Source organism: Pseudorca crassidens, chromosome 11 (assembly GCF_039906515.1).
Source record: "Pseudorca crassidens isolate mPseCra1 chromosome 11, mPseCra1.hap1, whole genome shotgun sequence".
NCBI classification, from domain to species: domain Eukaryota; kingdom Metazoa; phylum Chordata; class Mammalia; order Artiodactyla; family Delphinidae; genus Pseudorca; species Pseudorca crassidens.
Window position 1 is genome coordinate 36,969,362 of NC_090306.1, and position 15,116 is coordinate 36,984,477.

The following is a 15,116-nucleotide window of genomic DNA, read 5'->3' on the forward strand; positions in this document are numbered from 1 at the left end:
GACCAAACGTCTGCGATGCCTTCAAGCGGGCCCAGCACCAGCCGACTGGTGTGCCCACACCCTACGCTTGCCTGAGGCTTCTGAGGCCAGAAAGGGTGTCAGCCCCCAGCAGATGGGGCTGTGTGTGTGTGAGAGAGAGAGAGTGGAGGGCTCAGGGAGGGGAGAGAGAAGCTACAGCCCAGCAGAACTGCAGCTCAGCAGGCTGAGGTATGTTTCGTGCTCAAGCGTTCGTGTTCCCTTTCCTTCACTGGCCAGGACTGAACCTTAGCCATGATGTGGGCTTGGCCAGTGTGGCTTTCCACCATCCCAGTGGGTGGAGTTCTGCTGAACCCTGTGGGGCTTACTCAACTGAGAGGCGAGTCTTGTGTGGAAATCACCTTTCCAACACAAGAGCAACCTGGTCCACCCCAGCGGCCAAGAGGAGAGGCACTGCTTTCTCAACATCTCATCTTCTGGGGCAGCTCAACCTCTGCTGCAAAGGCCACGGCCTCCCTGTCCTGAGGTGGGAATGTTGAGTGAAGGAGATACGCCCTCCAAGCCGGGGGAGGGGCCTGGGACTAGTCCCGCCTTGTAGGAATTTCCCATTTTTAAAAACTTTGTGTTCTGTTACTTCTGTATAGACTCTAATGTACCATATCGGATGTAGCTTACAGTACATTTCAGGTTTAAGATACTAAATGTAGGATTCAGAGAGGAACACCATGTTTTTCATTTGTTTCGTTATCTGAACAAGGTTAGAATGACCACACTAGTGTTCTTTAGATTCACACACACTTTCACATGTTATAAGCCAATAGGGATTTTTTTCTCACTTTACTGTTAAGGGCAGAAGGTATAAGTCATCTAAGGTCATATAGCAGGAAGGGGCAGAGGCAAGGTTTTACCCAAATCTTTCAATGCTACACTCAGTGTTCTTGGAAGAAGTGGAAGTTCAGTGGTCACTCAGAACTAGGTTCCAATCCTGACTCCAGGACACGCTAGCTATTGGTATGTACAGTTAAAGTGTGATATGATTGTAATGGGCAATATATAAAAGTAACTTTACAAAAAAGTTTCGATAACTTTCAAATCCTAGCTCGGTAGATTTTTCCTGGTTTTCACCTGTCAGTTCCCATGACCTGTGCTTTGGAGTTAGTTAGTTTAGAATACACCTTTGAGGCTCCTAAGAGGCGGTTGTTAAGGGGCAGGTAGCAGGTAGGGTCACAGCTCCCACAGCCAGAGCTCTTTGGCTGCGGTACTCGACCCACTGTGGTTTGCCAAGAGCCATTTCAGTGGAATGAGCCTGGTAATTCAACTCTCCTATTCTAGGAGCCAAGATTAAACAGTTAACACTTTTTCAGCTTTGCTTACAACTTGTTCAGAGATTCCGGACTATGCTGCCAATAGCATTGTAGAAAAAAAATCTTACTTTTCATCCTGTTAATTGGGGAGAAACAACATTTGGGAGGAAAATATCTTGTCTTCCACATACTCTATGCCATCTCCAGACTGCCTACATGCTCTGATAGGGAGATAACCATTTCCAAACTTCACGGTTTAGTTTAACCTCTTGCCCATTCAGAGTCCCAAGCATTAATATAAAAAAGCACCAACCGCCTTTACAGTTCCCAACTCCCATGAGCCATGGTGTTTGGAAGGATCATCCTTTTAGGCATCCTTGCCTAATATGTTGGTAAATGAAAGAGTCAGAAAAGGGAAACAACACTTTATGCTGAGTGGGAAGACTCTTCTGTTGGCTGACCCAATAAATCGAGTCTCCACAGAATACTGAAGCTGGAAGGAGACCTTTGAGGTGGCTGAGTACTCTCATTTTACGGAAGTGGAAACTGAGTTGGAGCTTTTAACCCGCCTGAGTTAATGAGAGACGGTCTCCTAACCCAGATCTCCTGAATCCTGAAGACCAGTGTGCTTTGCGTCACTCCAAGGTCAGCTTTATGGTAGGTTTATATTAGACCAGTAATCACCTTATCCAACATCAGTTACTTGGTTCGTTGACCTAAGCACACTATAGCAAGTATTAGCATTTAAGAGAACTAGTTTCTTACTTTTAGTATTTTTACGTTTGGAATCAAATGCTTCTGGAGAATGGGCTGCAAGCTACTTCTAAAGTTGTCCTAACAGCACCTGGTACACACGCAGCAGTAGGGATGTGAAATTTCTTTTGCAGAAAGAGAAGTTGAGGCTAAAATGGATCTCTAAAATGGGACTACCTGACCGGCTAGCTGGGTCTGTTGAAAAAGAATAGACTGACTCTGATCCTGTGACCAAGTCTATACACATACCCCATGTCTTACTTTTCCTCCACACTTCCTTCCTAAACATTTTGTGGAAGCCACCCTTCAAATTTCTTCCCCTGGTAAAGTTACTGCTTCTGTGACTTTGGCAAAACATGAGCTCAGAGATGCAAATTTCAGTTGCTCCTGTGTATTTCTCCTGTTTACCTGGAAGCCTTCCTCCTGTGCTTGACAGTGAACAGAAAACCCATGCGACTGTACAGAAGCATGCCTTGTTTTTAGACAGTTCGAAGAATGGCTAGAGAATCTAACTAGGCAATTAGCAATTTTCTCATTTGCCTAATTTAAAAGGTTTTTTATAATTGTGTTGCTAACATTAAATTGGTAATGAGGCTCTTAGTGGAATTTTTTTTTTTAATCCCAATTTTTCTTCCTTGTGCCTCAAAAAACGGTCACATGTATTTCTGTAAACAGTAATTAGTCGTGCCTCCTCTAGACAGCTCCAAGAGACAGCTTCAAGTGCTTAATTTATAACCCATGCATTGGTGGCTTGCTGATGGCAGGCTCATTTTGTTCAAAGGGTTTCAGAAATGTCTGAATTAGTTGCTAGCATTGAGAATCTGGCAGACGTTTTAGAGAAGTTCGAATTCTTCATTCCTTTTGGAAAGTCTGAAGGTCTAGCATGTACACTCTTCTCTGTCCACAGCAGCAGTTGAGTGCTCCTTAGGAGAGAGCAGGTCAGTCAACCAAAGCCTGCCCACACAGTGTTGACAATCCTGTGCGCTACGCACCCTCGGGCACTCCCCAAACACCTCCACACCCATACTTGCCCAGCCTGTCACCTGAGGACCTTGTGGGGCAGGGCAACATGCCACACAGGGAAATCTAGCAGTCTTCAGTGCCCATTCCAATTTTACTACCCTTTTAGGATGGCCCGTGCTTTGTATTCTAAAGTGAGAGGGGTTAGACAGCAAATCTCTCCCTGCACTTCTGGTACTTTTTATTTAACTCAGGAACTGGAAAGCAGAGTGCCAAGAAGAGCAAGTGCATACACAAGGTGAATCATTTTCTTTTACTGAGTGCTGAAAGGAGTTCCCATTGACGTTTTATCAGCATCCCTACGCGGGCTGTAAGCAAAATGTTCTCCAGTTTGGTCTGAAGTGAGGAAAATGCAATCATTAGGGTTCTGCTTCACCCAGGTAGAGATTAGAGGCAGTGTTTTAATATTTGATACTTACCTTGGGACCAAATTTTAGAGTTTAGTGACTGACTAGACACTTTGTTAACTAAATCTATATGAACACTTTATAGCAACTGTAGGCCTAGTTTTCTAGCCTAATTCTTTACAGAACTACAAGGTAGCTGCTTCCCTTTCTTCCTTTGCAGATAGTCTTCTTTGTTATTGCTATTAACCAAGATTTAAAATCTTTAAAGGGTACATTATTATTATGAATAAATATTTCTGCATTCCCTTAAAACCTTTGGCAATCTATATGACCCTTATATAAGGAAATGAAAAGATGAAGAGTGATTATTGCCAGAAGCAAAAGCAACTATGACTTGAAAGCTAGAGGACCGTGTCTTCAGCTTAAACCTGCCTTTCTCCAGGTGAAGTAAGGCTGAATATTACCTGTTTACTATTTGTTATCCATCCTTTCCAAGCAACAGTCTTTTCTAAAAGGATGCCCACTGTTTGCAGCATAGGTTCTGAAAAGGTCTTCAAAAATCAGGAAGTCTGCTCCTGTGTCACGTGAGACTGTGAGGGAAGAAGCACTCGCATACGTTGTAAATGTAGAGCAGGAGATGGCCTTCTGGAGGAAAACTGGTGATAACCCTGGTCCCAGGAACTGTGCTGCTCAGAATTTATGTGCATATGTGCCAGTGCAGGATAAGATGTCTATGAGGAAATTCAAGCCCATCACTAAAGGACTGGTGACATAAATTACGGTATATCCAAAAGTAGACTATTAAGCAGTCATTGCGAGAACAGAATGAGGCAGACCTATCTGCACTAATGTGGAATGTCCACATGTAAAGTGAAAAAAGCAAGTCTAAGCCGGTCTAGTGTGCTGCCATTTTTAAAAGATACATGAATGTAAATATGGTTTGAACATCTGAAGGATACACTAGAAATGGATAACAGTGGTTACTTCTAGGGAGGGGAACTGAGGGGTGGAGAGGGGAAAGGAGATTCCTCACTGTTTTTGTTGTTGTTTTTTAACCACGTGTATGCATTATTTTTTCGCTGCTATGTTTTTAAAATGAACCAGACAAGGGAAATGGTGATACGGTTATTGAGGAAAGAGCTCTCCCCTCACTGGTGTGTTTCTGAAGGGCCTCTGTCTAGATACCAAACCTTGCCCTATCCAGGGGTGGGTATAGTGGATGCTGTCGAGCACTGGTTTTCCTATTGGATTCAGGTCTGCCCTCCCAAGACCTAACAGCTTTTCCCCATACCAGTAAATACGGACAGCTTTGCTTCTGTACCTCAACTTCTATTTTGTGCCGACTGGTAGGGCAAGTGGACACGCAGGAGTCAAATGTTGGTCTGTTAATGGTAGGAGAACGGCAAGGTAAATCAAAGGAGCAGAATGGATCCAGTGATCTGGATATGTTTGCAGAGATCTGTGTTCAGAAAGGTAGTTTGTTATTTATTAAGCATTTATTAAATACCTTCCTAAAGTTCTGAGATACCACTGGGACATTGAGTTAGGACTGAAACATATGTGCAAGAATGGCTCATACCAAAATATTAGCTCATCAGTTCAAATCCAACGTAATTCTCCCTTGAAATAGAACCACATATTAACTTGAAGTAACCAGTAATACAGCATCCTCTAAAGATTTTAAAAGAAAAACATAACCAGAAGGCCCGGTTTTCAAAACTGCTGCTAAAGGCCAACAAATTAGCTGGAAAGGAGGGATGAAAAGGAATAAATCTACAAAGTACTCTGCCACAGAAAGCAGATCCTTGTAGTTTTTTTTGGTCTCTTTCCATGAGATAATCACTACCTTGCTGAAAATGGGAAAGGCAACCCCTGCCCATCCCAAAGGGGAAAAAAAGTATTCACCCAAACAGCTTCTACTTGTTTTTACCATATATTCCAGGTGTACATGTATGTGTAGGGGTTTTTTTTGTTTGTTTGTTTTTACATTTATACAGTTTACATTGCTTGACCCATAAATAACACTTGTAAGATTAATAGGGCCATAGTTTTAAAGAGTATTTACATAGCCCCACCATGCATACAGAGCCTTTTTAATATTGGAAAAAAAAAAGGGAACTTTCCATCACTAGGCAATATAAATTTGACCATCTAAACTTATAAACCCTGACTAAAATACAAGCAATCATTTCATCCATAAATGCTGTTTCTGGTTCCCTAACAAATCTAGCACTGCAGTGTAACAAACATCTTACATTTCAGGGATATAAAAATATCAGCTTTAAAATCTGAACTGTACAGTATATACATTAATATTTGCACCGTTAAATTAGGAATACACTTAAGTCTATGAAATACTACATTATAAATAGCAATGTTCTTTTCGATCTCTAGCTGGAGCTAATACAATATAATGTTTACCTGGCTAATGAGAGTTGGAAGGGGACGACGTGGCCTCGCATGATGGGACGCACAGTGTTGGCTGGGTCACATGACTACGTGCATGCCACACAACAGGACAGACTGTCAGGACCTGGGCCAACCTGGCGCAGATAAAGGACAAACACTAGTGCTTTACAAAGGTGGCTCAAGTTCTCCATTGTCTAAAATCGACACCCCCATCCAGTCACCTCTCAACAGGTTCTTGAGGCTCTCTTGAGGGTTGGAGATCAAAGCAGCTGTATCAAACTGTGATGCACCCAACAGGCACGAGAGGTCACGTCCACCTGGCACCATCCAAGGAGGGTAAATGGAGAAATCACACCTTCCAAAGGTTAATCTGACACTGTAAACAGCAGTCGGGGTCTCATTTACATGGGCAAAGCACTTGAATCTATTTTAGCAACTTTCCTATGGAAGAAAAAAGATTCGATGTAAGATGGTTAATGGCTAAGCTTAACCATCTCCACAGCTACTCGGTTAAGAAATGATACAGTTTTTGCCCTTGTGTCCCTTTTTCTTCTTGGATTTAGTTGTCCTCTGGCCAAACTGAGGAGTGGGGAGTGCGGAAGTTGGACTAGAAAGGTCGTCTGTATAGTATGCATATCTCTGTGGCCGGGGCTGAGGAATTGGTTGTCCAAGAAAGTATCCTTCTTCTTCTGAGTCGGAGGAGGAAGAGGTGGTGGAGGAGCACCAAGAGCCGTCGTCCTCCCCGTGGAGCCCCAGGAATCGAGGGCCCCCCGGGCTCCGCAGGGTGTAGCTGGAAGCGGCACGGGCGTACTGCCCATAGAGCTCAGCGTTCCGCACGTAGGCCTGGATCTCCCGCGCGCTCTTACTCTGGATAAACTTCTCATAGTTATCAGGGGCGTAAAGCCGCAGCCTGTCCTTGGGAGAGTATTTTCTTTCTGTAACAAGGTTCAGAGCATTGTCCGAGCGGGACTTCCTACTTCTTCTGCGGCGATGGTGATGAGACCGGGGTCCCCTTTCTTCAAAATGGTACACCCGTCTCCGAGTTCTCTCGCTCATCGGTGGCTGCCGGATTTCGATGTTCTCATAGCTTCCGTTGTCAATGACATCATCCGAAAACTTGACCTGCTGTGGCCTGGACTGAGACTTGGACCTTCGGAGCACTGGCAGGTGGACTGGTTTCTCCTCAGGCAGGATTTTTTCTGGACACAACTCTGAACTGAGACTCTTCAAGGACTCTGTGCTCCTGTGCAGCATGGAAGAGTTCAAAGTCCCCATATTGCTCATTTTCTCACAATCTTCTGCCTCTATTTCCTCGAAGTTTTGCAGAGAATATAACGATGGCCTTGGCTTGCTTTCTCCATCCACTGAAGCCCCTAAAAGAAAAGCCAAGACAAGATGTGATTCTCAGTAATCCTGACACTCTGACAGTTCTTACCAACAAGCTTCTGAAAGGAAGCATTTCAAAGTGAAGTCTCTCAAACCTCAGTATCTGATTAATGATCACTAGGCAAAACCAACATACTATAATATACACTTAATTGACAAGAGGTATGAATTTTGTTATTGAAACAAAGGGCCCAGCATCTCCTACGAGCCCAGCCGTTTTGGAGCCAAACGTGAGTTACAGCCCATGGGATGAGCACCAACTTGAAAAGCTCTTCGTTAAGAGTCCTGTCGTTAGCTTATTGGTACGACACATAGAAGCTTCTGTCTCTCAACCCATTAAAGTCAGATTGCTTCATCTGAACGTCTCTGAACGCAGTCCTTCCCTTTGCTGTCACACGACTAACATTATGGTCCTCTTCCTATAGCCAGACTAGTCTTATACCTGGTTGTGCAGCGCAAGGGCCACGTCCAGCCCACAGCCTATTTGTGGATAGAGTTTCACTGGGACACAGCTACACCTAGTTGCTCCCATGCTATCTATGGTTTCTTCCACAATGACAGAGTTAAGTAGTTGCAACAAAGACTGTAAGGCCCCAAAAGTACTCTCTAGCCCTTGACGGAAGAAGTCTGCCAAACCCCTGACCTAGACCTTCATCCAGTCTTCTGCCCCTTCAACCCATAAACTAATAATGCCACTTCCCTATTAATCTCATTTTAAAACTTTTCTCAAAACCAATATTGCACTCCTTGTTATAACAGGGCTCAGGCAAGTTAAGAGAAATGGATGTAACCCAGACAGCTGCAAGGAACAACAGGAAGTGGTGTGAACTGTTGTCAAATGGAGGCTACACAGCTTCCTACTTTCTAAAGAAAGCCTGTTTTTCAGCCCATCATTGTCAAGAAACGTCAGCACCAGCACGACGTATACCAAATGTTGTCTATTTTTGATATTAACTGTTAAAACACCTGTCATAGGGCCTAGCAAACAGGAGGTGCTTAATATTTAGTCTTGCCCACCATTCCTCAGGTCCCCTTTATTGTAGGCCTTAACATTGACAAGCCTGACCAAAGCCAGGGGAGTAGCTGTCTTATCCCTCCTTGCCCGGTACCTGGCACAGGGTCCCTCCTGGCGGCGGGCAGCTGCTCAAGCCTTTCCTGCCTATGTTACAATGTAACACAACCTTTATGAAAGGACTGAATGTCGTTCCTTGGACTGTAAAACTAGCCAAGTGACAGCAGTATTTCTGTATCCAAAGACTTACTGCAAATGTAAGATTCAGGAGGGCTGGGTTCCAGGTTCAATCTTGTCTTTAAACACGTATGTAAAGTTGGCATTTAGCCTCTCGGCACCACTTGCGGTATCTTTTAGTTCCCCGACCAGGGATTGAACCCTGGCAGTGAAAGCACCGAGTCCTAACCACTGGACCACCGGGGAATTCCCTAGCCTCTTGGAAATTCAAGTTTCGTCATTTGTAAAATGCAATAATATCCACTCTATCAGGTCATTTTAAGGACGAAACATAGATAACTGACATGAATGTGTTTTGAAAATTACTTTGTGAAATTATTTTATAATCTGCGTAAAAAAAAACTTAGCTCTTTTTGAGCTGTCTGTCACCACAGGGCAATTTAGGAAAATACAAAAAATGTTCTGTGCTTATAGAGTACACATGTTGATTTTAATATCTTGAAATTCACAGCATGATCCAAAGAGTCCAATATCTTTCTTCAGATACAGATGCAGACTCCATGATCCCAATAAATTCATTTCTCCTCTTCAAAGCAGGGATAATAAGACCTATCCCCAAAGACTGTACTGAAAATATATTTTATATGTATGCACACATGTATACGCGTGTTTGTTTTGCTACAGGGTTTTTGGCATTTAACTGAAACTCCTTCCTCTCCTTGGTCTACAGTTGTAAATAACATAGCCCCCGCTGGTGCTGACCTGTAATTTGTGGAATGAACTTTTTAGGGGCTCCTTTTTCAAATACCCCATAACCCCTAGATTATGTACCTGTGATATTAGACAAAGCCAAGGAATCCATAGAATCCCGAACGCTCTGCTCTGGTTTCAAGTCTGACAAACACTCCAGGGAATCTTCATACCACTGTGTTTGATCATGATTATATCCCGAAGCCCCATGGTCCAGATCCAATTCCTGGAGCCTTCGACTGCTCGCAGGGCCCGGGTGGCTGCCATAAGCAGAATCGCCCAGTCCATCTTGTGACTGTGCCCAATACATATCAGATTGGTATTTTTTACTTGCAAGGCTCTGGTTATTTTGCTTTAACTCGGTCTTATTTTTAACCATGTTATCAGATATCCAGTGCTCACTGGCTCGAATGTCCATCTCATTGGGCTGCTGCTGAAAGAGGCTTTTATCACCAAACTTGAGGAGCAGCTGCGTCATATAATCTTCATGCTCAGCCCATTCTTCAGGGTCTTCTGGGGTTTCGTGCTCTACTCTGCCTTTCCAAAATTCTTCATTGACGAAACTTGCTCCTTGCCTGGAAAGACTCAGATCATCCAGTTTCCGAGAAAGGGTGTCGTCGGCATTGCCTGAAAGGCCAGGGAACTTGTAGTTCAGAGCAGGGGACAAGAGGAGAGACTGTCGACACTGATCCGCTGACCGGCTGCTTTTGCCCATCCGGACACTTCTTCTGGAGTCTCTGGATCGAGCCGACTGGAACGCAGAGTCCGAAGAATCCGAGGCATGGACGTCTTCACCGAGGCTGCATGTCTTTGAGCAATAAATCTGACCTTGTTTGGGAAGGAAGGGGCAACCCAACAGAGAGGTTTTGCACTGGGCGCAGGAAAAGCAGGCCTCTGTAGCGTGCCAGTGCCGCCCGTCGTAGGTCATCTGCGCATGGTCCACACCTGTTTCAAAAAAGGATCCAGTAACAGGTCACAGTTCCATCTTGAAACAAAGGCAGAAGAAACAGAAAAGACAGACTGTGGGCATGAGGGAACGCTTGGGGGTGATGGGACTGTTCCAGATCTTGACAAGGCTGTGAGTTACACAGGGGCAATTAATTCCCATTATTTGCAGATTCCATATTTACAAACTTGCCTACGCGCTAAATATTTTGTAGTTCAAAAATCAATACTCAAAAAAAAAAAATACTCACAGAGCTTTCAAGGTCATTTGTGGACATGTGCAAGGTGGCAAAAAATTTTGAGTCAAGTGATGCGTGTGTGTGTGTGTGTGTGTGTGTGTGTGTGTGTGTGTTCCAGCTGGGGTCAAAGGGCACTACTGCACTCACACCTGCGGCCGATTTAGGGGCATTTTTTCGCATTTTTTGTGCTTTCTGTGGGTGGTTTTGCTGTTTAAAATGGCCCAAGCATAGAGCTGAAATGCTGTCTAGTGTTCCTAGGCGCAAGGAGGCCTTGGAGAAGCAATCCATGTGTTAGAGAAGCTTTGTTCAGGCAGGAGTTACAGTGCTGTTGGCTGTGAGTTCAATGTTAATGAATCAACAACATGTATTAAATAAGGTATCTTTAAACCTAAACATACACAAAACAAGATTATATATTGATTGGTTGATGACAATGTTGCGACCAGGGGCTCACAGGAACCTAACCCACTGTATCCCTAGGACCAGTGGCTCAGTGTGGGGTAATTCAGTGTCCACGGCAACTCTACAGAACACGACTAGCAGAAGTAATGAGAATCCAGTGTACACCCATTTATCAGAACTCATCAAGCCGAAACATTTAAAACCTATACATTTCACGGTATGTAAACTATCCCTCAATTAAAAAAACAAAAAAAAAAGGAAAGAAAGAAAAAAGAGTGTGGGTAATCAGAGACAGACTGATGGATAAGTGACAGAGCCAACCGGCTGGGCCACGGACGCACCAATATGCTCGCCGCAGGTCTCACAGTACTCGGCGTACAGGGACTCGAAGCAGCCGCAGCAGAACGGGCGGCCGTCCTTCATGATGTACCTCTGTCCCCCCAGGACCGTCTCGCACTCGAGGCAGCAGAAGTGTTTCATGTGCCAATGGCGACCCTCTGCTTCTGTGCACTCATCAGCAAAAATTATCTTCAGAGGAATATGAGGCCATAGGATGAAAAAAAATCATTGTGAACGATTTTAAAGGTCAAGTAACTGCACTGGATCTTAAAGCCGCTTAGACAGTGTACTTTGTTTCTTACAGCCTTAAGCTTAACTGACTAACTTGATTTAGCTATAAAACAAGAACAGAAAGTGAAAACATTGAAAAAGAGAAACTAAGTGCATGCTTATGCTTTAAAAAACAAAACAGAATTCTACATTGGATATCATTCACTTGGTCCTATTTCTGCTCCACAATCACACTTTGTTGGCATAATCTGGCAAAGAATACATTAACATTGAAATAATTTAGCGGTCTGTGCATCTTTTAATAAAGAAAACTCATTAAAGTGGCTGTGGAATCAACATAGTTAGCGCTCTCTGAATGCTGGATTATGTGAACACCACTTGTGTAGATAACACTTCGTTTGACGGTGCCGTCTCCAGATTAAGGACTTTTAATTTTTTTACATTTTTGGTTTCAAAAAATTTTCAAATAGCACATCATTGAAAAAACTTAAACATATAAAAGTAAAAACTGAAAGTTTACTGTCACTGATTGAAGTAGACTAGGGAGATAATAATGAATAAATGCAATGAGGTTCTCTGGATGGGGTCTTGGAATAAAAAAGAGACATCAGTAGGAAAACTGAGGAAATCTAAATAAAATCTATGGTTTAGTTAATGGTATTACACCAGTGTTAACTTCTTAGTTTTGATGCATATACCATGGTTATGTGAGACGTTTTAACAATAGGGGAAGCTGGGAGAAGGGTACACAGGGACTCTCTGTATCTTTGCAACTCTTCTATAAATCTAAAATTACTTAAAAATGAAGAGCTTAAGGAAAAAAATTTCATTTCACACCACCAGCCCTCCCCTGAGTTAACATGCTCACCACTGTTAACTTAGTGTATGTCTTTACATACCATTTCTGAGTGTTTGCAAATATGTATACAATCTTGTTCTTCCCCCCTTTAACAGAAGTAAGATCAATTGCTGCATACTCTTCTTGCAACTTGCTTTTTTCTCACAGTCCATCAAGGACATGCTACTTATCAATACACAAAGACACCTGCTGCTTTCTCTTTATTAGCTGCATATTATTCCATTGTACCAACTTGAAGGGTTATCTTAAAAACGTACACACAGAGCTCAAGCAGGAGAGATCTGTATTTTGCTTAGGTGTGAACAGTGGAACATTGGCTTACTAGAAGCTTATTTTTTTCCAGTGTTAAGGGATGAACTTTTTTACCTCGTCACATGCTGAACACCGGGGTTTGAGCAGCTCAGCATGGTGCCGGCCACAGTGAATTTTTCCATCCTGATAAAAATAGATGAGGTCGACCAGCAGCTCGTTGCACGTGCAGCAGACAAAACAGGATGGGTGCCAGCATACTCCAGGGCCCGCTCGAGAGGCAAACACTGCAATTTCACCTCCATTTATTTTCAACCCACACTAAAAACAAAAGGATTTAGATCTTAAATGACCCCTTTTTAATGACTGGATTCTCAGCCTTTTCCACTTTATGCTAAATCCCAAGTTTGTCAGCGAAACTTTAATTTTTGTCCCCTCCTATTTTTTTTTTTTTTTTTTGCAGTACGCGGGCCTCTCACTGCTGTGGCCTTTCCCGTTGCGGAGCACAGGCTCCGGACGCGCAGGCTCAGCGGCCATGGCTCACGGGCCCAGCCGCTCTGCAGCACGTGGGATCTTCCAGGACCGGGGCACGAGTCCGCGTCCCCTGCATCAGCAGGCGGACTCTCAACCACTGCGCCACCAGGGAAGCCCCCCCTCCTGCTGTTTAATGTTGGATTGTTCGTGATTCTCCACTGGAATGAACATGCCTCAGATTTACTACCACACTGGACTGCTCCTCGGACATGCGCAGTGGTTTTCTGGAGGCGTCCTCCTGTTGGATATACTCCTACTCTGAGGACAGCCAGTAAGGAGGCCCCGAATGTCTTCATTACGCCCCTGCGTTCTTGAGCACTAGGTGCACCCCAGCACCGCACTCCAAGCCAAGACCCCACGTAAGACCGTATTTCTCCCGATGCTTACATGCCTCCCCCATAATACACAGCAGTGTAGCCAGTTACCAACACGAATCCCCACATAGTAAGAAGCTACGCTGCCTTTCCTTCTCTCAGTTTTTGGAGGCCTTTAGGGCCCACGCCTGTGCTGGCGCTGCCACCTACACCCCGAGCTGATCCACGCACATCACTACTCATCCTAGAACCGGCTACCTGCTCGCACACAGCGTGCATCACTGCTCTGGACAGAAGTTTAATCGTCCCTCTTCCGAGTGCTTCTTTCTTCCGCTGAGCACTGAACACTTGCAACTCTTTTTTCTCCTCTTCACTCAAAGTCTGGCAATACCGCACCTTCACAGAAAGAAACAGAAGCACCACTCTGAAGCAAACAGCGTCCGTCACCAATTCTTTATTTCCAGAATCAAGTTTCAGGAAATAAAACAGCAAGTTGAGCTGGCCTGCCCCCGTGAATCGCCAGTTTAAAAATGACCCCATACGTTTAAAATGACCCCAAATCTTGCAGCCTCTCTAGCAAAAGGGAAATGCAATTTGAAGGAATAGTCCTTTTTTTTTTTTAAAGATGAAAAGTTTAATTTAAACTCTTAACAGCAGAGTCACTAAAAAAACATAAGACATGAACCTCTCTACAAAAGGTTTAAACTTGCTAATTGCCACCTTCATTCTACATTCTACAGGCACTCAAGTCCACTGCAGGCCTGAGCCACCATAAAGCACTGACTCTGGGTGAAGGGGTAGGGAGATCGCAGGAATTTGTAGGCTCCTGATAACTGGTGGGTGGCTGCAAACACTGTAAAAACCAACTTGTGTTAAGTTTATTGCACTGACACCCTTTTCTCTCCTAAAGAATGGAAAGCTGTATTCTCTGGCCCAATTTTAACTGAAGAAGGACAAAAGGGCCCTAGCCAGGGAGGAGCTGGGGTTTATGGGAGGCACCACGATGCTCAGGGTGGATTTTTTTTTTTTTTTCCTAATTAGCCTTCTTCCTGTTATTTTACCTCATTATCATGTGGTGGCAACTGGTACAAAAGCTGTTTAATTCGGTGTTTCTCTCCAGGGCTGTTAACATAAGGAACCTTTTCCTCTGGTAAGCAAGCAAAATAGAGCTGGATCTGAGAGAGAGAGAAGAGGACGTCAGCACACAGGAAGCGGACACTTCAGCTCATTCCATCTTCGAGTTACCCTGCCCTTTAGGTACTGGCTCTGGCCTCGGACAGGATTTGGCTACTGGTAGCTAATGAGAAGAGCAGCTGAGCCAACTCAGCAGAACTGCAAACCCTCAGATAGCTAGCATCCAGCTGCTAAATTGCTCTTCAGGAATGCAATTCATAGTGACAATTAGGGGCACCATAAATTATGGACCATAAGACATGCACATTTAATGCTAGGGTCAGCCGAGAGAGTCCTAAATGAATGCTGGAAATGACCACACAGGGCTGTGTGACACTGTCCACAATCCAGCCACGACACAACACATTGGATTTGCTCTCTGAATTTTACACGTTGCAAAGACAAAAGCTGTTTTGTTAAACTCTGTAAACTCTCCCTTATCAGGTTCTCTCAAGGTTCAGCTTTCTTTGCTTGCATGGGTGCTATTTTCTAAATATCTGGAGTCAGTTTCCCCAAGGAAACGGGAAGGGAGCTGTATTAACCTGTACTTAGTTCACTTGGAAAGAACTCAGTTTTTGTTTGAGATTTTTTTTCTTTCTGTTGTATCTAAAGGAAATCCTTAATGAGTACTGCGAAGGATACTGCAGTGCTGAGGGAAGATGAAAAGGATTGAAGGAAAAAATATGAGATTAGGCAA

The 15,116-nt window shown here is 43.9% G+C and overlaps 1 protein-coding gene across 9 annotated transcripts in view; it reads right to left on the minus strand.

Annotated features, from left to right (window-relative positions):
* Positions 1 to 4,864: 4,864 nt before the first annotated feature.
* PRICKLE1 (prickle planar cell polarity protein 1) overlaps positions 4,865 to 15,116 on the minus strand; it is a 107,969-nt gene continuing 97,717 nt past the window's right edge. For all 9 annotated transcript variants that reach the window (XM_067696232.1, XM_067696230.1, XM_067696229.1 and 6 more), the window contains 6 exons: positions 14,308 to 14,421; positions 13,505 to 13,642; positions 12,516 to 12,719; positions 11,062 to 11,248; positions 9,216 to 10,079; positions 4,865 to 7,182 (listed from right to left, as the gene is read on the minus strand). In XM_067696232.1, the coding sequence (XP_067552333.1) occupies positions 6,320 to 7,182; positions 9,216 to 10,079; positions 11,062 to 11,248; positions 12,516 to 12,719; positions 13,505 to 13,642; positions 14,308 to 14,421 (2,370 nt within the window). In that variant the 3' untranslated portion in view covers positions 4,865 to 6,319. The remainder of the gene's footprint in view (positions 7,183 to 9,215; positions 10,080 to 11,061; positions 11,249 to 12,515; positions 12,720 to 13,504; positions 13,643 to 14,307; positions 14,422 to 15,116) is intronic.